The sequence below is a fragment of the Mastomys coucha genome, unplaced genomic scaffold (assembly GCF_008632895.1).
Source record: "Mastomys coucha isolate ucsf_1 unplaced genomic scaffold, UCSF_Mcou_1 pScaffold3, whole genome shotgun sequence".
Lineage (NCBI taxonomy): Eukaryota > Metazoa > Chordata > Mammalia > Rodentia > Muridae > Mastomys > Mastomys coucha.
In genome coordinates, this window is record NW_022196909.1 from 47,177,599 (window position 1) to 47,198,995 (window position 21,397).

A 21,397-nucleotide genomic window follows, 5' to 3' on the forward strand; every position below is an offset into this window, starting at 1 on the left:
TGTGTGTGTGTGTGTGTGTGTGTGTGTGTGTGTCTATCACTCTCCACTGTGCTCTTTTTTTTCCTTTTTCTATTTTTTCTTCTTGAGACACAGTTTCTCTGTGTAGCCCTGGCTGTCCTGGAACTCACTCTGTAGACCAGGTTGGCCTCGAACTCAGAAATCTGCCTGCCTCTGCCTCCCAAGTGCTGGGATTAAAGGCGTGCGTCACCACTGCCTGGCCAGATTCTACTTTTTAAATTGCATTTTAATTTATGTCTTCTGTGTGCACACACAGGGGTGGAGGACGACTTTTAGAAGCTTGTTTTCTCCTTCCAGTTTGGGGGTCCCAGGATTGAACCCAGATAACCAAGCTTGGCAGCAAGCTCCTTTGCCCTGTGAGCCACCTCACTGGCCCAGGCCCAGCTCTCTGTATGAGTGCTGAGCATCTGAACGCAGGTCCTCATGTAGGTGTGCAGGCATTTCCACAAATGGCCTCGAAGCTCTGTTTCTGCCTCCTTAGCCTCCACACCCTGCAGCATGGCGAACACTCCACCAACTGAGCCCCATCCTCAGCCTTGCCCTTCCTTGACTCATGGTCTCACAATACTGTAGCCCAGGCTGGCCTGTAACTCAGCCTCCCAAGAGCTGGGACTATAGGCATACTGTCACATGCCTGGCTTTAGCACAGATTCTGAATATTCCCCAGTGGCTCAGGTGTTCAAAGCTTGTGGTGCTAACAGGAGGTGGGACCTCCCGTTCCTGTGCTCACTGGAGGTGAGCCTTTGAGACTCACCATAGACCCCATAGCCTTTCTGTTTAGAGCTGTCTGTCTGGGGCATCCTGACTCAGCGATGGGGCACACACTCTTCTCAGCGCCCCCTGCTGCTCGTAGGAGGTGCCTTTGTCCACCTGATACACCTGCAGCTGGTCCCAGAATCCCAGCCAGGTGCCTGAGACACATCCCAAGGGTCTACATCTAGGAAGAGGGACAGGAGAAGAGGCGGCATTTGCCAGGCCCCACCTGCTAGCTCAGGGTTCTCTGGGTTGTCTGAGATAGGTCTAATGAGGTAGCCTGGACTAGTTGTGAACTCAGAGTGCTGCTGGGCACGCCTCAGCCTCCCTCCCAGATGCCACCATGGCTGGCTTATTTCACTTTGTGCAAGGTCACCTGCTGGCTGTGGTTAGGACTAGGACCTGCGGCAGAGTGCGTGCTGGCACGCCTGGGCTCTGGAACTCTACTGGGACCTACACATCCCTTCATCCATGTAAGGCCTCGAGATAACCCTCCAAATCGGGCATTGTGCCCCTGCATAACAGGCGGGAAAACTGAGGTTGATACGGTTAAAGATAGCAGTGCGGATGGCTTCCCTGATCTGGCTGAGCTGTGATAGCCGGGCTTCCGTTCACAGGCTAGTCTGCACTGATTTAATCCCAGCACTTGGGAGGCAGAGGCAGGTGGATCTTTGAGTTCGAGGCCAGCCTGGTCTACAGAGTGGTCCCAGGACAGCCAGGGCTACACAGAGAAACTATCTAAAAAACAAGGAAAGATAAAGCTCTGACTGTCATCTAACTGGGAGACTGGAGGACCGAGGGCTTCGCTTCAGAATGCACGTGGCTCTCTGCCTACGGGTGAAGGCTTTGAGAGAATGGCCGGGGCCTCTTTCCTCCTGGAAGAGGGGACGCCTCCTCCATTGCAGCCCTACACACACACACACACACACACACACACACACACACACACACACACACCCCTCCCTTCTCCCTTTACCGGTTCTGGGTATGTGGCAATCCACACTGTCCTGCAGCCCACAGGCACGCTCTCCCTGTCAACAGCAGGCTCAGCGCTGATGGCTGAGGTCGGTCCTCAGACACTTGAACTCTGGGTAACCCTGGCCCTCCACAGGAGTATCAGTCTTGCCATCGGAGTACAAGCTCAGCAAACACACACTGTTGACTTATCTCCACATGCTCACATGGCGGCAGAAGGCTCTCCTGAATATCTTGCCCCAGGGGCTGGAAGCACACTGTTGTCACAGCCATGAGGTGCACACAGCCAGCCTGCTGAGCGACAGGTGCTGCCAGAGCCTTAGTCCTCACATCAGGATGCGCTCTAAGAGCACCTGAGGCTGGGGACTGGCTTCTCCTTTTTGTATTGTTTTTATTTTTGAGATAGGGTTTCTCTGTGTAACCCTGAAACTTGCTTTGTGGACCAGGCTGGCCTCAAACTCAGGGGTGAAGGGGGGTCTGCCTGTTTCTTGGGGGATTAAAGGTGTGTGTCACTACACCCAGCTAACTGGGTGGTTCTTTGATGGTTGTTCCATTTTGCTTGGACTTTTGGGCTCCTCTGGCATGGTGCCCAGCCCTGGACATTCATCAAGTGCTACCGAGGAAAGGAGGCACGTTGAAAGGAGAGCCACTTATCTACCTGGCTCCCGTGTGCGTGTGGGCTGCCATGAATCGGGAGGGGACTGGGTAGGAGAGGTGGGGGGGTGAGCACCAGCTCCCGGGGTCAGTCCAGGGGCCCCAGGCCATGTGCTTTTTTGTTGCTATGTGCTAGTGTGAAGCCTGCTCTGCCGACATCATGGGGACAGAATGGTGGCAGGCGCTGACTCGGAGCAGGGACGTTTAACATGGACCCACGTGCAAGGGTTGGAGCCGTGCAGCCTTTCTACCATTTCAGGGTTCCTTCAGGACTCCTTTGCCAGGAGTCCAAAGGGACTCTGGGCAAAAGCCCAAGACTCGTGGGCACAGAGCAGGGGGCTAGTAGGTACTGAGAGCTGGGCTGGGCTCAAGTGAGGAAGCTGAGAGGAGGGCCTGAGGCAGCCATGAGGGTCACAGCCTGCAGGCCACCTGGGTTCCCTGTTTTGCTGGGGGTGGTCTCTGGGCTCTGTCTGCTTCTGCCTCCCAAGTGCTGGGATTAAAGAGCGCTCTACCATGCCTGGTCAGTTTATCCATTTCAACTTTGGGACAAAACAGAACAAGAGCTTTGAGGTTATGCGAGTCACACATGGTTGCTGAGAGAGACTCATGGCACAGGCTGTGGCTTCTAACAGACCCGCCTCACGCCGCTCAGGACTCTGAGTCGACTCCTGCAGTCCTTTGGCCTGTACTGCCTGACATCTATTCAGACAGGCTGCCTGGGACCCCTGACTCTTCTGCTTCTGCTCCCAAGTGCTCCATGCCAGGCGAGAGCCACCATGCTGGGCTCTCTACCTTATCCTTAAACAAACAGAAACAAAAATCTTTCAGTGTGGTGGTGCACATCTTTAAGCCCAGCACTCCAGAGGCAGAGGCAGGCGGATCTCTGAATTTGAGACCAGCCTGGTCTACACATTGGGTTCCAGGTCGGCCAGGGAGAGGCCTGGTATCAAAAAACAAACAAAAAACCCAAAACAAAACAAAAAATCTTTATTACTTATTACTAATGGATGTGATCTCTGTGATGGGGGATGTGTGACATGGCACATGTATGTGATCTGTGTGACAGGGACGTTGTGACACAGCACATGTGGAGGCTGAGGGACAACTATATAACTGGTCCTCTCGGCCATCTGCATGTAGGCTCTAGGGCTCACACTCAGGTCTCTGGGCTTGTGTAGCCAGAGTCTCTACCCACTGAGCCATCTCCTCCTTGTCCTTTAAGAAACTGGGGTGAGCACCTCTACCACTGAACCATTCCACCAGCTCCTACTTCACCCTTTTTAATAACTAAGAGAGTGTTCCGCTTACCTAAGGGACTTCCCACAGAGGGCGACACCCCTTTTCTGCTGTGGTTAATAGATCACTGACCCAACAGGCACAGGGGACACATTCCCAGAGCAGATCAGCAGGGCAAAAGGAACATAAACCTGCGCCATCCTGTCACCACTGCCACCCAGAGGCTCCACGTCAGGCCAATAGTCTCCCAGCGAGCTGACAACCGACATTCTCACGCTGGGAGCACTGTTTTCTGGCCATTCGCTGCCTTGCTTGCCCTAACTTCCCTGGTCTCCTAGGCCAGTGGGTTTGACAGCCATTACCAGTCCAGCCAAGCCACCTCTGATGTACCCATTTATCAAGAAAGCAGGACCCGACATGGTGCCCTGGGAGTCCCACAGTCCACGCTGCCCCAGATGTTCCCACCACACCCCTTTGTGTCCTCAACTGACTCTGCCCCAGCCCCTGCACTTTGGCTGGCACGTGAACATTACAAGCTCTGTAATGGCTTGTGGTGGGAAATCACTTGTGTGAGGTGTGCACAAAGCCCCAGCGTCAGATGCTTCCTGCCCAGATATGGGGACAAGGCTGTCAGGGCAGGCGGCCAGGCCAGCCCTCGTGCCTTTCTCCTCCCTGCTCACTTGTCCCGGGCATCTTCATGACACCCGGCACACTGCCAGTCCGAGTGTTTCCTTCTCTGTCTCTCAGCAAGGTCTCCCTATACAGAGCAGGCTGGCCTTGAACTCTCGGGGATTATCTTGCCTCTGCCTCCTGAGTGTTGGGATTTGCAGCACACACTACCAGGCCTCTGGTCCTTTGTTGCCTAAAAGCTGCCCGTGACAGCACTGAGCGCATTCTGGTTCCCAGAAGTCTCCTCTCTACTGAGAACGCTTGGGTCTGCAGGACCACCACAGCCACTACCTCTAACACACAAAAATACGGGCTGCTCTGGACTCTCAGGTCACACCTCAGCCACTGGGAGTCACTCTGAGGATGTGGGTAGGTGAGCGGGATTGACACCGGTCCTTCCACCCCACCCTCTGAGTGCTAATGAGGAAAGGCCTTGCTTTGTAGGTTTCAGGGGACATGGTTCAAGGATTTGGTCCCTTCTTGACTGCAGGCCCAGGCAAAGGCTTATCCTACCCCACAGCTCTATTACCTCAGGTACCCCTGGAGTGGCCTATCCAGCTGAAACCAGCGGCAAGCCACGCCCACTCCTGACTTTGAGGCTCTGAGGGCCAATCCAGGATCATCAGGATGCCCTGGCCCAAGGCACCCAGAGGAGGCGAGTGAGGCTGGGGAGGGAGAGCGAGGGGCCTGAGGGGTCCTGTGTACAGGCTGGACACAGTGTCGTGAGGATGAGATGACAGGGCCATGCTGGCCACCAGAGAAGAATGTCACCATTGCCACCAACAGAGGGTCAATGAAGTGACCCAGCAAGTGGAAAGAGCCAGCTGAACCCTGATGCTCCAAATCGGCCCAAGTCACAGGCACTCAAAGCACCAGGCATTCCCACTCAGTACCCGGTCTCATGACAACTGCAGGTACATCCCACAGTTCCTGGTGCAGCCAGGAGTACGGGTGCATCCCAGTGCTGGTGCCTGGATACACAAGGCTCTGGGTCCACGCCCACTACCAAAGCCCGTTAGCAGATGCTGCCTGGGCAGGTGTACATGTGGGTTCAGAGGCATCTGATGGGTAGGGGTGGGATAAAGGACAAACACCCTCCTGCCTCCCGTAAAAGCCCACGTCCAGCTCATCTACATTACTGTACGTGATTTCCCAGGGCCCCGCGGCTCACCACAGGACCCCTGGCTCTGGTATCAGTCAGTCACTCTACTCCTTGGCCCCCCATGTTGTTCACAGAACCCGCTCCTCGGGCCCCCCCCACCCCCCGTACCTGCACAGCTGCTGGAAGGAATCGTGGGCTCTGGTCCCCCATCGAGCTCCGGGGCTCCGTCACCCGTGGCCACTTCCTCTTTCTCCTCTTCCCGGGCCTCAGGGATCTCCTCCTGTGGCTGTTCCATGACTGACCCCCACTTGGCGTGGCGCCTGCAGGCCTGGTCATAGCTCTGCCACCATCTGGGTCTGAGCGCAGATGGACTGCCTGGGCAGGGAGAGACAGAGACGGTCAGGTAAGAGTGGTGGGTGCAGGCACCCTGCAGGGCTGCTGTCACACAGCAATGCTCTGTGCTCAGAATGCTCTCCTGCCCTTCTCAGTCCCTGCAGAGCTTTCTGGCATCTTTTGTTTTGTCTTTTTTTCGAGAAGGGTTTCTCTGTGTAGCCCTGACTGTCCTGGAACTCACTCTGTAGACCAGGCTGGCCTCGAACTCAGAAATCCACCTGCCTCTGCCTCCCAAGTGCTGGGATTAAAGGCGTGCGCCACCACTGCCCGGCGAGACAGGGCTTTTTAAAGCCCAGGATGGACTGAACTGGCTGGGCAGCTGAAGATGACCTCAGACTCCTGTCCCTTGTTCTCAGTGCTGGAGTCACCCAGGGGATCCCTCAGAGCAATCACCCAGGGCCCTGGTACTCACAGCAGCCGCCCCCCCCAGCACCATGGCTAATAAGGATGCAGCTGTCCAGAACCCCCATTGTGAGGCAGAAAGGTAGAAAACACCTCTGTGCCCTCACTGTGCTGGCTCCCACGGACAGCAGAGCCAACGTGTTCTCCGGGGATTGTTCCAGGAGGGGCTGTGCGCTGCCTAGTTTTAAGTCAACTTGACACAGGCTGGAGTCTGAAAGGAGGGCACCTCAATTGAGAAAATGCCTCCATAAGATCCAGCTGTAGGGCATTTTCTTAATTAGTGATGGATGGGGGAGGGCCCAGCCCATTGTGGGTGGTGCCATCCCTGGGCTGGTGCACCTGGGTTCTGTAAGAAAGCAGGCTGAGGAAGCCACGAGGAGCAGCCAGTCAGCAGCACCCCCCAAGGAGTGCTGCATCAGCTCCTGCCCCCAGGTTCCTACCCTGCTTGAGCTCTTGGCCTGACTTCCTTTGATGAACAGGATATGGAAGTGTTAGTTGAATAAACCCTTTCCTCCCCAGGTTGCTTTTGGTCACCGTGTTTCATCTCAGCAATAGTAACCGGATGCTACCCCAATGTTCATCAAATAAAAAACCGTCCATAAATCCTGCTCTCAGAAGTGACAACTACGGGGGGGGAGGGGGCTGTGGAGAGAGTTCACCCAGCTGGGTGCAGCGAGAGTGCGGCTTCAGCTTCTCAAAGCTCAGAGGAAGGCCCGTTCAGAGCCTGAGCTCCAGGGTGGCGTCCTCCTTATACCTCTGCCTCCCAAGTGCTGGGATTAAAGGCGTGTGCCACCACTGCCCGTGTGCCACCACTGCCCGGCTGTGATTTATTTTTTTGTTTTGTGAAATAAGATCTCTCTCTCTTTATAGCCCAAGCTGTCCTGATATGTAGACCAGGCTAGCCTAGAACTTAAAAGAGATCCACCTGCCTCTGTCCACTAAACATGGGATTAAAGGTGTGCACCCTGAGGGTTATATTACTAATCCCCTGTAGCTGTGAAGTACAATCACACTTAACAACTCGCCCTGCCCAGCAAAGCACCTCTGTGTTCCATGTTCTTCCTCACACTGGGCTCCATCCGGCCATCCTGAGTCTGGACTGCAGAGTGGCCTCTAAGAGGCTCTGCTCTGGACAGCTGCAGCCCTGAGGCCTACGTGGTCGAGAGCCAGAAGCCGGGGATGTGTGGATCTGGAAGATTCCGGCTAAGTGACCATCACAGGAAGGGTGTGAGCAGCTTATCACAAGATACACAGACACACCCCTGCCTCAACTCAAGAGAGAGGATGAAGTTTAGGCAGCTATGAGAACAGCTGAGAAAGTGCTAACACAGGAGCAGGTCCGCGCGCACATTGACACCAAGCCAAGGCACGAAGGCAGCAGCCATGTAAAGCAGGGAGGCGGTGCAGCACAGTCGGGAGCGTGCTTGCCTCTCTAGTGTAGCCAAGCCTGGTTGGATCCTCAGCACCCATCAGCCAGGGGTGGTGGTGCACATCTGTAATCCCAGCGCTCAGGAAGTAGAGGCAGGGGGGTAAGAAGCTCAGGGTTATCCCCAGCTACGCAGAAAATGTGAGGCCAGCCTGGGCTACAGAAAACCCCATCCATACAACAAAAGCCCGCATAAAGTACAAGAAACCACGTGTTAGCATAAAACTCATCTCACGTGAGCAAGATGTAGGCCTGACAATAAACTCATAAACGCTTTATGGGCATCAAGATTACAGGTAAAAGATTAACCTTTTATATATTATATAAAAGCACCACACAGTTAAAGGGAATTTAAGGAGAAGCAATTAAACACAAACCAGGGCTTTGTTTGTAGCCGAGTTAGCAGAGAGTGCTTCTGGAGCAGTCGGGAAACGCTGGTCTGGTCCCAGGCACTGCACAGAGCAGGTATAGCAGCCCAGTTGTGGTCTGGACAGAGGACCAGTTCCAAGGTTAGCCTAACTATATAGTGAGTTTGAGGCCAGCCTAGGCAATTTGAGACACTGTCTTAAAAACCCAATCCAATCAAATCAATTAGACAATAAGCAGAGAAAAATACTTTCAACTTTTATCCCAGTACTAAGTTCCCTAAAACAGCTGATAAATTCCTTAGTAAAGGCTGATAATGCAAGTTGGACATGGTGAGCCTGCCTGTGCTCACAGCACGGGAGGTTAGCCTTGTCTACACAGAGAATTCTAAGCAGCCAGGCCTTGTCTACACAGAGAGGTCTAAGCAGCCAGGCCTTGTCTACACAGAGAATTCTAAGCAGCCAGGCCTTGTCTACACAGAGAGTTCTAAGGCATCCAGGCCTTGTCTACACAGAGAGTTCTAAGGCATCCAGGCCTTGTCTACACAGAGAGTTCTAAGCAGCCAGGCCTTGTCTACACAGAGAGTTCTAAGGCAGCCAGGGCCGCATACTTAAAGCTCTGCACCAGTACACCCGTCCCTGAGGTGTGATTTTCAAATAAAGACACCAACATGAGGGGGATGTGGATCTACTGGAGAGGCTGGACGAGCATAAGTGGATGCTTGGTTTAATCCTAGGTGCCGAGCACATGGCCAACCGGACCGTCTACTAGTAATCCCATCGAGGGAGAGGAAGACCGTCACCATGGGTTTTGGGCCGAGTTTGAAGCAAGCTTAATTAGGCATTGGCCAGGTCTGTACCCGGTTTGGCCTTCACACTAAAGAGAAGTGCACTTGCTTTGACCCCGGAGCCTCGCTTGTATACAGTGCTTACCTAAAGCGGAATGATGATCTACGCTAAGACGAGGCTATCTGTCCATGATCTGACTGGGTGGGGCAGCTCAGCAGGGCTCGGGCAGCCACAGAGAATAGCTGTGGACTGACATGGGGCACCTATCACCAAGAACAACCCCAGGGACAGAGCTGGATGAAATGGGGGCGTGGGGAAAGAGCCAGCTCACTCCCGCCCCACCTCTACTTCCTGGCCACTGAGATGTGACCTGTGCCTCCCCACCATGAAGGATGAACCCTTTGAAACTGCGAGGCAAAGGGAGTAGTTCCTCCCTTTAACGTGTTCTCTTGAATATTCTGGTCAGAAATACAGGCAGGAAACTGATTAACATGGCTGACTTTTCTACAAATCAAATCAGGATGAAATAAAAACACAGAAATAACAGTGGTGAGGAGCGGGATGCTCAGCCTTCAGCTCTCAGGGCTCGGCTTCCCAGAAGTCAGCTGGAGATGTTGATCATAACATTCAGATGAGTGGTGGGATACAACCAACAGAACGGGGGAGAATTGTGAAGCCTGAGGTCCAGATGAATCCCTGGGGACCCACTTGATGTAGGGACTTTGCAAAATGTCTTCTGATTTCTATGGGTTAGCTGTGATATTCATGTAACACGCACCCACACACATACATGCACACATGGACACACATATACAGTGCATGCACATGAACACACACGCGAGCGTGCACACACACAATTCAGTGGTAAGCAAGCTCTAACATGCTTTCTAGGAGAGACAAGAAGTCACGTCTGTACAGAGCCTTGTCAGCTGCAGAGACGTTTGTCCTTCAAGATGTCACATGAGGAGAAGCTGGCTGAGGGGCACACAGGCCATGGCACATCGGCAGAGCCTTTAAAGGACATTTATTCCAGATGCTTCCTGAGGGGCCACCGGTGGCCTGGGCTCCATCTGCACTCCCCTCCTGTCCTGTCCCTGCCTCCTGATTCACTCACCCTGCTTGGCAGGAGTGAGAAGCTCTGTTTGGCATAAACAGCTCCTATAACCAATGCCTAGGCCTCACTCAGTCTTAAAACACAGTAGAGGATAAGAACTGAAATGCTTAAGTGCTGTCCCCTCCCCTCCCTGCATGTGGTCCTTACAGGGCAGCCAGGTGTCACCCCCGGCGGTCTGCCCATGTCCCTCACTGTTCCTGCTGGCTGAGCCCTCAGGAGGCCAGCAATGTGTCTACTCGATGCGGATGCTGTTGGACATAATCCTAGCAATGATGAGAACAGAAACCTCCTGCGAGGGTCTCTGAACACAAGATGCTTGCATAGTGTTGCATGTGCCTGCCTCCCCTCAGACTCAACAGGAGCCCAGAGAGACATGCTGGCAGGCAGAGTGGAAAGTTACATGGCTCCCTCCTGGCTGCTGCAAGAATGACCTGCTACCAGATGACAAGCAGCAGGGGTCTCCATGCTGAAGATGCAAGCGTAGAGATAGGAAGGTCAGGGCGGGGTAAGGAAAGCCCTGCCAGGCTAGGCTCCTATGCAGGACGAAGACAACGGGACTCCTAGGGTGGTTGGTGCCACGGGTGTGGGGACAAGACACCTGGCCTGGAGTCCTGTAGTCTGGGTGTGGTGATGGTGAGCAGGGACAGCAGGGGGCTTGAGTCCCTTTGGCAGAGGTAACAAGAGGGGATACCGCAGTACCATCTTGTTCACACAATGGACAACGGTATTTCTTTTGCTCCTGAGGACTCCGCTCATGACTGCATCCTGAGGGCCCTTCTGAGCTCAGGAACAGTGAGTGGTGACACAGACTGTCACCCGGTCCCCATGAGCCAGGCAAGCAGTCCCCAGGTGGAAGACGACAGAGCTTTAGAGCTGAGGAGGCCAGCGCTGGCCAGGTCTCGGACAGCCCCGCACACGGTCATATCTCCCAGACTCAGCCCTAAGGCCCGGCTCACCCTGTAACTGGCTGCTAGGAGGATTATCTCCTAACAGGCAGGAGAACTGCTGTTTCTGGACATGGCTGCCTCTTCAAACTTGCAGGCTCGATACCGGCTGAGGTGGCAAAGTCACTGCCTGGTTGTTCTGAAGCCCACATGCATCTCTTGGGATGCTTCACGTGTAGCTCTAACGGCCAAGCTGCAGTCTACCCCTGTATTCTGCCAGAGCCATTCTCAGACAGCCCTGCCTGCTGCAGCTGGAGTCAGCCAGCCACACTGCCGGTGCCACCCTGAGGCCGTTCGGTCCTGTGGCTGGCAGCCACCTTCAGTGGCCTTTCCCAGGTTCCTGCCACCTGGCCTGCCTGGAACCTGCTCTCCTCTCCCCTTTTCATCCTGCCCAGACTCACTGCTTGCTGTGGCAGTCTCCCCTCTGCTACCAGCATTGTGTTAGGGTCACAAACCCCTTGATCAGGAGCAAGCAACCCTGGGCCTTACGTGCAGCCACAAAGAAGAGAGGGAACAGGGGTGGATCTAGCACAGTGGTTTTCTGCAAAGCAATCCCTGGTCTGCTCTGATTTTGGGGTGTGCACACATCCACACGTACACACACTCATGCACACTCGAGAGTGTTCGGAGTACACAGTCCCAGCTCTAGGACCCAGGCTCACCTCCCAAAAGAGGCACTGGGGGGAGGAGGGAGGAAAGAGATGTGGGAGTGGCAAGCTCCACCCACCTCTCACAGGCCAGGGGAATTGTGCAGGCAGGGGCAGATACCGGAGCTGAACCCAATGACCCACACCTCTAGAGAGTACGGGCACACAGCGGAAGGAGGCCCCGGGCTGAGAGGAGCAGGGAGGGCTTCCTTCCAGGTCACCCCACTGCCCAGGAGATCAGCTACGGAAGCACAGGTGTGCTCTGCCTGGTGGCTCAGCTCCCATGATGGCCAAGCAGGCTATGTGCGTGGTGAGAGAAGGCCTGCCCTGCCTGGGGTGGAGGTGGCTAGGAGGAGCCAGCATGCCAGGGCCCCCTTCAGAAGCCCCACCTGAGCCGTGCCTTCTTACTGTCTCTATCGCCCTGGTGCTAGCTCCCACTCTCCCTGGCTTACTAACTCTAACCTTACTATCTCTGTGGGCACTGACCCTTCTTATAAATACCCCAAGAACCGGGTGCTACTGTCCCCATTTAACAGATGAGGAATTGGTAGCTTGAGGTCAAGTCTTAGTCACGGCACCATGTGCCTCCTGTGTATTGCTGGGCCAAGTATGCACCAGAAGCTAGCTGGCCCAGGGGCAGGATCCGGAGTGCTGGAATCTCCTGTCAGCCTGAGTCAGGAGCCCTCACTCCCCTGACTTGAGTGTGGCTTTAAGCCCTCAGCCCAGTCTGTCACAAGAGCCTGACACAGCGCCCCACCACAGCCCGCCACCACAAAACCGCCACGCCATAGCTGAGGCCACCACAGGTTCTGGCCCCTGTCTTCCTCTAGCCTTTCCTCCCTGCTCTGGCCCCTGCCCCTCATTCCACCATCACGCTTGGGCCACACTGGCGCTCCTTCCAAGAAGCCATCCTGGGCTAGCACCACTTCACCCTGCTTACCTCAGTCCTGACTCCAGACCTGCAAGGTCTGCGGACTGCCCGGGCCTCACCGCACCACCATACCCAGGACTGTCCTCTGCTCTGCTGGCACAGGGCCTCTTAGTGAGTGTTCAACAGGCACTTGGTGAATGGATAAGTATGCTGACAGCCTTGGCCTGCAGCCCTCGCCAAGGGATCATTTCCTTATGTCCCTGTCACTCACAGCTGGTGCCCTTTAGAAACCAGGCTGCCTCTACCTGCCTCTGGCTCAGGCTCACCACCCCTCCCCCAATCTGGGGGTGACACTCATGCTCCCCAAGTTCTTAGGCCTTGCAGCTGCTGCCTACCAGGCAGCAAGGTCCAAGAAACATTGAGAAACTGAGGCAGGCGTGCAGGGCAGGGCCACCTGCAGGGACTGACCTCTATGTGTGTGCGTCACTGCCACTGGTCTTGGGGAGACTCGGCTGAGCAAGGCCACTGGTTTTAAAGTGTGCAGGGATCCTGGGACCTCCACAGTTCTTACTCTCTACTCCCCCCATACCTCCCTCCCACCACAGGAGACCTGCAGGGCGCTCCCTGAATACTCTATAGAGGTACGGAGTCAAACAGAAGAATACTTGTCGTCTTTGCTGAAGCGACAGCCGGAGCCTTCCTCACCCTCTGCCCCAGCCACTGTGGAGGTGGGGTGAGGGTTGGCAGCGTCAGAGGCAGAGCTTATCCCAGGCCTCTAGTGAGTGGTTTGGGACCAGCATGGAGGGGCCCTAAGAGAAAGTTGCTGGATTGATGGTCCCAAGCTACCCTATCAATCAGTAATCTGTGTGCTGACCCAGTGACCCAATTTTCCGGGCCAGGGACTTTGCAGTACTCGCTGCTTCCCATTTGCCAATTCAGGTCACCCCATGTCCTCAGCGTACCTTCCTCAGAGGCAGGGTGGATTTACCCTAGTGAGTACCTGAGGTCAATCTCCAAAGCCAGAAAGAGCAGGAACCAGGCAGGACAAAACAGCCCTTGTATTTATTCCTAGCTCTTCTCTGAGTGTGCAGAAGCAGTGCTAAACGAAACCAAAGCTCTGGCAGTCTAGAAAAGAGAACAGAGGGAAGGGGGCTCTCGCCTGGCTGGGAAACAAGTGAGGGCTCAGGTGGGCTGGCTCTCAGCGGCCCTTGGCTCTGGGATGGGAGGGGTAATGCCCACCCCACCCCAACCATAGATAGAGGGAGAAGGTTCCAGAATGTCATTTCACAAGCAAGAAACGTGGATTATGAGAGGACTTGGGCTCGAAGACAAAACAAGCCTGGTGTAGTGCACGCCCACTCTTCTACTGTGCCTGAGGCAGGGAGGCTGCTGCAGTTCAGCGCCAGCCTGGGATGCCTCCTCAAGTGGGGCATGCAGTTAGATGACCTGGTGTACGACGGTGCTTTGCTACCAAGCCTGGTGAACTGAACTCAACTCCTGGAACTTACATGGTAGAAGGAGAGAATTGATTTCCACATGTGTCAGAAGTAATGGCATGTAACTTCATGCATGCATGCATGCACGAGTGATACACACACGTACATACACACACACACACACACACACACACACACACACACACACACACACAAATAAGCCAGAAAGATAGCTTTAAAAGTGCTTGCCCCACAGTCACAAAGACCTGAGTTCAACTCCCAGAAGCCACGTAGGAGAGCCAGGAGCAGCGTCTCACACTTGTAAGGCAAGACAGTGAGAGATGACAGCCAAGGGTGACCTGTGGCCTCCACAACCAAGTGAACATGTGTGTATGTGTATCTATGCATGCACACACACAGAACTTGAAACAACCCACCACAGAGCTAACGAGTGTGTTTTTTTATTATCTCTTTTGACACGTGTAGCCCTGGCTGGGCAGGAACCCACTCTATAGACCAGACTGGCTTTGAACTCACAGAGATCTACCACCTGCCCCTGTCTCCTAAGTGCCAGAGCTAAAGGTGTGTGCCATCATAGTTGGCGTATTTTCTCAATTACGTTCTTGTGGCTGGCTCTGGGGGAGACTTCTTTAAAGGTGCTGCGGTAAGGGACTGCTGTGCTAAACGGGAGGCCTGCCCGGGTTAGGAAGACTCGGGCCTCTTCTGACAGCAGTTCTAACCAAAGGCTGCCAGCATTCAGGCGCTTCTGACCACAAGGCTCTGCCACCATGCCAGAGGCCTCCCCAAAGCCCTTCCCACAGGGCCCGGGAGCTATGTCTGCCCATGTCCTTACTCTCGCTCTGCTTCCTCTTAGCTCCTGCCAGTGGCTGCCATCTGCTGGCATTTACTCGGTCAACAAACATTTGCTAAGTACATTGGTCAAGAAGCTGACACAAATATGGAACTGTGACTGGTGGCCGGGCCTCTCTGAAGAACTAATGCCCAGCCCTGAGGGGCACACTGGTGTCAACCAGGCCTAGGATGGACACAGGACACACGGGACTCCAGATGCAAAGAGAAGGGTCATGTGACTGCAGCTGGGATGGCTCCAGGTACAGAGAGGTGAAGGGTAGAAGGGATATCAACCTGGGGAAAGCAGGGGGCCCAGGAGGGCTCTGAAGAAGCTGGGTGGAATTGAAGACGACCCCCTTCCAAGGCTGTGCAAGGCATTAGACAGAGAGGCCAGGAGAACCCAGAGCCTGGAGTGGTCTTTGAAGCAGCTGCCTGCCTGTTCCTAGAAAGATCCAGGCTGAGGTGTCCAAGCATGGCCAACAGAGGCCCGTGCTTCCGGCGCCTGCTCCGAGACCCCACTGAGCCAAGCGGCCACTCAGGAATCTCCAGCACCCCCTACCCATGGGCCAACATGCTCGGGTGAGCACGCACGGCACACGTAAGCCCAACGGACAGGAAGAGCCACATGCCCGGGTCTCCCAGTTCCATGTGAAGGGTCCAAGGGACACCAGAGCTAAGAACTGCCCAGCAGGGCAGCCTTTGGGCCAGCGGTCCTGCTGTGTGGCTGTCTGGTCAGCAGGTACTGTCTAGAGACATCACTCTCCTCCCTAAACCACTAAGACCAGGGAACCCTTCAAGTCGCCCTCACCGCTGTCTCCTCTCATCTAACAGCTCATAGAGCCAGGCGGGCGGCACTGAATGCTGAGCACCAACAACCCGGATTTCACTTTATCACCGTGACCTCCATCTGGGCAAATCCAGCCTGTCAGGAGCAGGAGATGAGAAGCCAGCCAAAGGGAGGACATGGAAATGACCTGAGGAGACAGGGCGATGGCCAGTGAGGAGGCAGGGCCGGTGAGCAGGGCTGAGTGGCTTCTGGCTGTCTCTGGGGAGAGAGGAGCCACAGGAATTGCACAGCTGTGATGTGGCCACCCATATCTGTCTGGGGGAATATGGGAAGATCTGAACCCTGCCTGGCAATATTAGCCCGTGATAGGCCTTTAATTCCCTGGGCAGGAAAATACACAGGTGCTGGCTCCATATTTGCAATGTCAAGAGATCAGCAAAGAGCCAATGCCAACAGAGGAATGGTCAGATAAACTGAGCACATGCAGAAACAGGGAAAGCTATCCAGCCACGAAACACACTTTCTCAGCGTACGTAAACAGAGGCACTTAACAGAATACAAACACAAACGGCACCAAGCACTAGCTGAAAAATGGCCACAGGAAGAAAGACGGTTGTAGGTCTCCTTGGGCAGGGCTCTTAGCTTGTTGTAAGGAGCACAGTAGTGTCCCAGGTGTTATGAGTGCAGATGTGGCACATTCCCTTCACTCAGCTCCCACGGTCACCCCTGCTTCCACACGTACATGCGACTCCTTGCTGGTCTGGCTGCTCCTGCCCAGGGCCTTATCTCCTGTCTCTCCATCTTCTGGCCTTCTCTCAAAGATCACCAGTGAGCTTCCCTTAAGGACTTGTATTCTTTCCTGTTTCAGCCTTAGCCATTGTTCCTCAGCCCTGTGAGGTCTGCCCACAATGACCACCTGTCCAGTCAGCACTGCCTCTTCCCTACAGAATGTGAGTCCTGGGGCTGGAGAGATGGCTCAGCGCTTAAAAGCACTGGCTGCTCTTGCGAAGGACCTGGACTCAGATCCCAGCAACCACCCGGCTGCTCACAACTGTGGCCCCAGCTGCAGGGGATCTGATGCTCTCTGTGGCCACCACATACATTCTGCTCAGACACACACACACAGGCAAATCACCCACTGGGAGAATGGGAAGTAACCAGCGGCCAGTAACTGCTCAGCAAAAGACCAGCGAACAAAGCAGCGCATGGTAATCAGGCAGAACACATCTGGACCAGAGAGGCAGCACAGCGGACAGCTTGGTTCCCAGCACCTAGGCTGGGTGACTGGGAATCTCCTCTAACTTCAGCTCTGTTGATCTAATGCCCTTTCCTAGCCTCTGAGGGTTTCTGTGCGCACACACACGCACACACACACACAAAAAATTTCAAAATAAGAGAGAGAGAGAGAGAGAGAAAGAGAAAGAAAGAAAGGAAAAGGTTCAATGCCCCAGGCTGAAGCATTGGCACATCCGCCTGATGAGCTGAGCCTGTTTCCAGTCCACCTGACTCTTCTTTCTCCCTAGAGCAGTGGTTCCCAACCTTCCTACCGCTGCGACCGTTGAATACAGTTCCTCATGTGTGCTAACCATAAAACTATCTTTGTGGCTACTTTATAACTGTAATTTCGCTACTGTTATGTATCATAATGCAAATATCTAATATGTTGGATAGCTGACATCTGACCTCCAAAGGGGTTGAGACCCACAGGGTGGGAGCAGCCGACCTAGACTACTCTGGATCCCGAGGACTCAGGGTTGCCCAGGATAACAGGACACTGGTGTTGACTCCATGTGGGGAAGACACAGGGTCCAGAAACTACTGCCCCTTTGGCTCAGCGTGTTTGGGCTGAGCAGAGTTTCAAATGTCACTCCACGGGGGAGGCCCATCAGAGTCAGGGGGGAGGGGAGGCCCATCGGAGTCAGGGGGAGGGGAGGCCCATCAGAGTCAGGGGGGAGGGGAGGCAAACCCTCAGGTGCCTTGAAGCTTTGGGCTCCCAGGGTGGAAGGGAAAGCCAGCACCTGCTACACACAGTGAGGTAAGAGGGCAGGGTGGCGCAGGGTCCCGCTGGAGGCCTCAGAGAAGGTTCAAGGTGACCAAACAGAGCTGGGCCATCTGGGATAATCCTGAGAAGAAAATGTCCTCGTGATAGAAAAGGGGTGAGTTCAGAGAAGCCATGAATGAACAGATTTTTTTTTTTTTTAAATAAGGACCAACATGAGGGTGGTCCAGGTACACAGGATTCCAGCTTAGAGGAGTAAGGTAGAAGGAAAAAATCAGAGACCATGGTGGCAGGGATAGAAAAGGCTGCGGGGCAGGCTACAGACAAACGCACAGAGATAACCTTCCCCAAGTCTTCCTACACTGAGCCCACGCACCCTCTGATGCAGTCAATCACAGACCAGACCATCAGTCACAAATGATCAGCGCCGACAATCACAGGAAACAGCAGTTTTGGACTAGGCTCCCCCACCCAGCTCCAACAAATCAGACTAAACAACAACAAAATGGAGTCACTTACGTTCAAGTGCCACCTCTCTTGCCCCCAAGCAGCTATCTGGCCTTTCCAGGAATTGGGAATGAGACAGTGGTCCAATTTCCCAAACAAGTCAGCCTTCATTGGCTTTGTAAGACAGTTCCGGTTTTGTTTGTTTAATTGTTATTACCTGTACTGCTGTGGTTTGGATCGGGGTCTTGTAAATGCTAGGTGAGTGCTCCGCCAGTGAGCTACTACTGCCTTTACAAAAAGTGACCTGAAGTAAACCACTGTTTTTTGTTTTGTTTTGTTTAGTTTTTTGAGATGGGTCTTGAGTATCTCAGGCTGTCTTCAAACTCCATATGAAGATAAGCAGGACCTTAACCTCTGCTCCTCCTGTCTCACCCCGCAGATGCTAAAATCGCTGGTGTGCACCATGGCCACTTTTATGCAGTGCTAAAGATCAAGGCCAAAGCTTCTTACATTCTCCAACCAGCTGAGCCTCATCTCCAGCCACAACTGCCACGATATTTTTCTATTGTTCCATCTCTCTGTCTTCTGAGAAAATAACTTTGATTTGTTTTTTGGTCTTATTGAGACAAGGTCTGTCTGGCTCCAAAACTCTCTCTGTAGACCAGGTTGGCCTCAAACACACAGAGATCTGCTTCCCTCTGCCTCCTGAGTGCTGGGATTAAGGGCGCTGGCCATGCTGCCCAGCTGTGCAAAGGAACTCTGAAGTGAGCGCCACGCTCTGGGAGCCCTTCTCTAGGAAAGGGCTGGCTTCTGTTTAACCAGGTGAACACTCTTTATCCCAACAGTTAGAGTGTCCCAGATTCCAGACCAACGAACACCAGAGCTCTAAAGAGAGACCATGCATCTGGCAGGGATGAAGAATCAATCTATCACGAAGACAGGAGGCAGCCGCACCACAACTACCTCTTAGTTCCACTCCTGAACGCTAAGACTATAAAACCCTTCTGCATCCTGACTGAGAGCTGTGTCGTTCTTGGCCTGTGCTGCTTAGTGTCTGGTCACACAGTATGATTTTATTTGGCCATTAAGAATGGAACTAGAAGCCAGGAGGTGGTGGCACACGCCTTTAATCCCAGCACCTGGGAGGCAGAGGCAGGTGGATTTCTGAGTTCGAGGCCAGCCTGGTCTACAGAGTGAGTTCCAGGACAGCCAGGGCTATACAGAGAAACCCTGTCTCAAAAATCCAAAAAAAAAAAAACAAAAAAAAACAAAAAAAACCCAAGCAAATAAAAAAAGAATGGGGAATTGGGGATTTAGCTCAGTGGTTAAGAGCACTGACTGCTCTTCCAGAGGACCTGAGTTCAATTCCCAGCAACCACATGGTAGCTCACAACCATCTGTAATGAGAACTGACACCCTCTTCTGGTTCATCTGAAGACATTTATTAATAAATAAATCTTTGGGCTGGAGCAAGCAAGGCCGACCAGAGTGAGCAGAGGTTCCTAAATTCAATTCCTAGCAACTACATGAGGGCTCACAACCATTTATACAGCTACAGTGTACTCATATACATAAAAATAAATAAATAAATAAATAAATCTTAAAACTAAAAAAACAATGGAACTAGAAAATATTACACGAGGTAACCCAGGTTCAGACAGACAGACACTGTCTGTGTTCTCTCTCGAGGAAGGAGCTGACTTCTGATTTTTATGTTGTGCACTTACACGGACGTCATTGTAAGTGGAGTCCAGGGTACTGGAGAGGGGAGTGGTGTAAGGGCTGGGTGGGGAAGGAAACAGAATGCATGAGATGTGAACGTGGGTAGGGAGAACTGTGGGGAAGAGGAGGGTATGGGAGGCAAGGGGATGAGGGAGAGCACCAGTGGGGAGGACCAACCAAAGCTAAGTATGCATGAATATGTACAAAGAAACCTATTAGTTTATGTGCGGATTAAAAATAATTAAAGATAAACACGTTTTTTTAAAACATGACTTTAAAAAAGGATTAAGAAAAAGTGATTATCTTAAAAAAAGCTCCCAGTAAGAGATGGAAAACTGTTTGGTGCGCTTGCTGCATTCCTAAGGGCCCGAGCTCGGCTCCCAGTCCCCACTCAGGCACTTCCCTCTGCTAGCCTCCAAGGACCCTGCGCACACACACACACACACACACACACACACACACACACACACACGAAGTTCCCAATAAGGGAGACAGAAACCTTTATGTGGAAGCATGTCCCATGGTGGCCCAGGAGGACTCAGGCGGACTGCCATCACTGCCCAGGCCTCTAGCCTGCAGGCAGAACCCTGGAGGGTCATTTTGGTCTCTGTGCACTGACCCCTCAGCCTGCTGTGTGCCAAGCCTGCGCTCTACCTTGAGTCCAGTCTTCATGCCCCTCCTGTAGGTTATCTAAGCCCGTGCTTCACACACCAACTGTCCCTCCCTCCACCCTCTGTGAATCAAAGTTCTCCCAAGTCCAGAGCAGACTGTGGTAGCTCTGTCACCGTGACATCATGCATACTCCCCTGGAAGAGAGCCTCAGCCAAGTTTGGAGGAGGCTAGCCAGGGTCTGGCCTTAGGACTGTCCTGACTGCGTTAAGAATAGAAGGGAGGCCCCATCCAGCATGGGTGGCACCATTCCCTTGGCTGGGTCTTGAATTGAACAAGCACTAGGCAAGCTTGCATTCATTCTCTCTCTGTTCTTGACCGTGGACCACCTGTTTCAAGTTTCTGCCTTGAATTCCCCAAAATGATGGGCTATGTTTTGGAACTGTGAGCTACAGTAAGGCCTTCCTCCCATGAAGTGCATTTAATCACAGCTGCCGTAAGGAGACGACGGCTGGGGGTTTGCCCTTGTGCTGCTTGCTAACCTGAGCTCAGGCACTTCAACAACTTCATGTCCCATTCCGCCTCGCTGGAGAGGTGGGAAGCTAGTGCGACAGAGGAGGAAGCTCTGGTGCCAGGCTCTGTAAAAGGCTCACCCCAGCTCTATCTCACCAGGCTGGAAACTCTTGGGCCACTGTCTGGCCTTGCTGTAACTCAAGCTGCCCATCTGAAGGCCAAGATTAATATCCACTAGCTTGGAACAGGTATTAGATGTGAAAGACATTCAACAATTTTAAAGACATATTTTTGTTGCTTTTAATTATGTTCATGTGTGTGGGTATGTGCCTATGTGTGCCAAAGAAGACATCAGACTCTCAGGAGCTGGAGTAATGGGAGGTGGTAAGCTATCTGATGCGGGTTGCTGGGAATCGAACTTGGGTCCCCTGAGGATTAATAATAACTGACCTCAACCTCTGAGCCATCTCTCCACTCCTATTTTAACTTTGATTTCTTGAAAGTCTCATGTTGGCTGAGCATGGTGGTGCACAACTGTAATCCCAGCACTTGGGAGGCTGTGGCAGGTGGATCTCTGTGAATTCAAGGCTAGCCTGGTCTATAGAGAGTCCCAGGCCAGCCAGAATTACATGGTGTGTGTGTGTGTGTGTGTGTGTGTGTGTGTGTATGTGTGT

General features: G+C 53.4%; 1 protein-coding gene and 2 long non-coding RNA genes across 4 annotated transcripts in view; 2 read left to right on the top strand and 1 right to left on the bottom strand.

Moving 5' to 3' along the window:
• The window catches only part of LOC116074317, an 11,655-nt gene extending 4,850 nt beyond the window's left edge, over positions 1-6,805 (top strand). The window contains exons 2-3 of the long non-coding RNA XR_004112171.1: positions 4,840-5,810; positions 6,722-6,805. This is a non-coding gene — a long non-coding RNA (uncharacterized LOC116074317). The remainder of the gene's footprint in view (positions 1-4,839; positions 5,811-6,721) is intronic.
• Positions 1-21,397, bottom strand: part of Ppard (peroxisome proliferator activated receptor delta) — a 67,508-nt gene that overhangs the window by 8,996 nt on the left and 37,115 nt on the right. For both annotated transcript variants that reach the window (XM_031346735.1, XM_031346734.1), the window contains exon 3: positions 5,576-5,782. In XM_031346735.1, the coding sequence (XP_031202595.1) occupies positions 5,576-5,702 (127 nt within the window). In that variant the 5' untranslated portion in view covers positions 5,703-5,782. The remainder of the gene's footprint in view (positions 1-5,575; positions 5,783-21,397) is intronic.
• LOC116074318 lies at positions 8,735-9,950 on the top strand. Its single transcript, XR_004112172.1, has 2 exons — positions 8,735-8,845; positions 9,674-9,950. It is a non-coding gene; the product is annotated as an uncharacterized LOC116074318 (long non-coding RNA).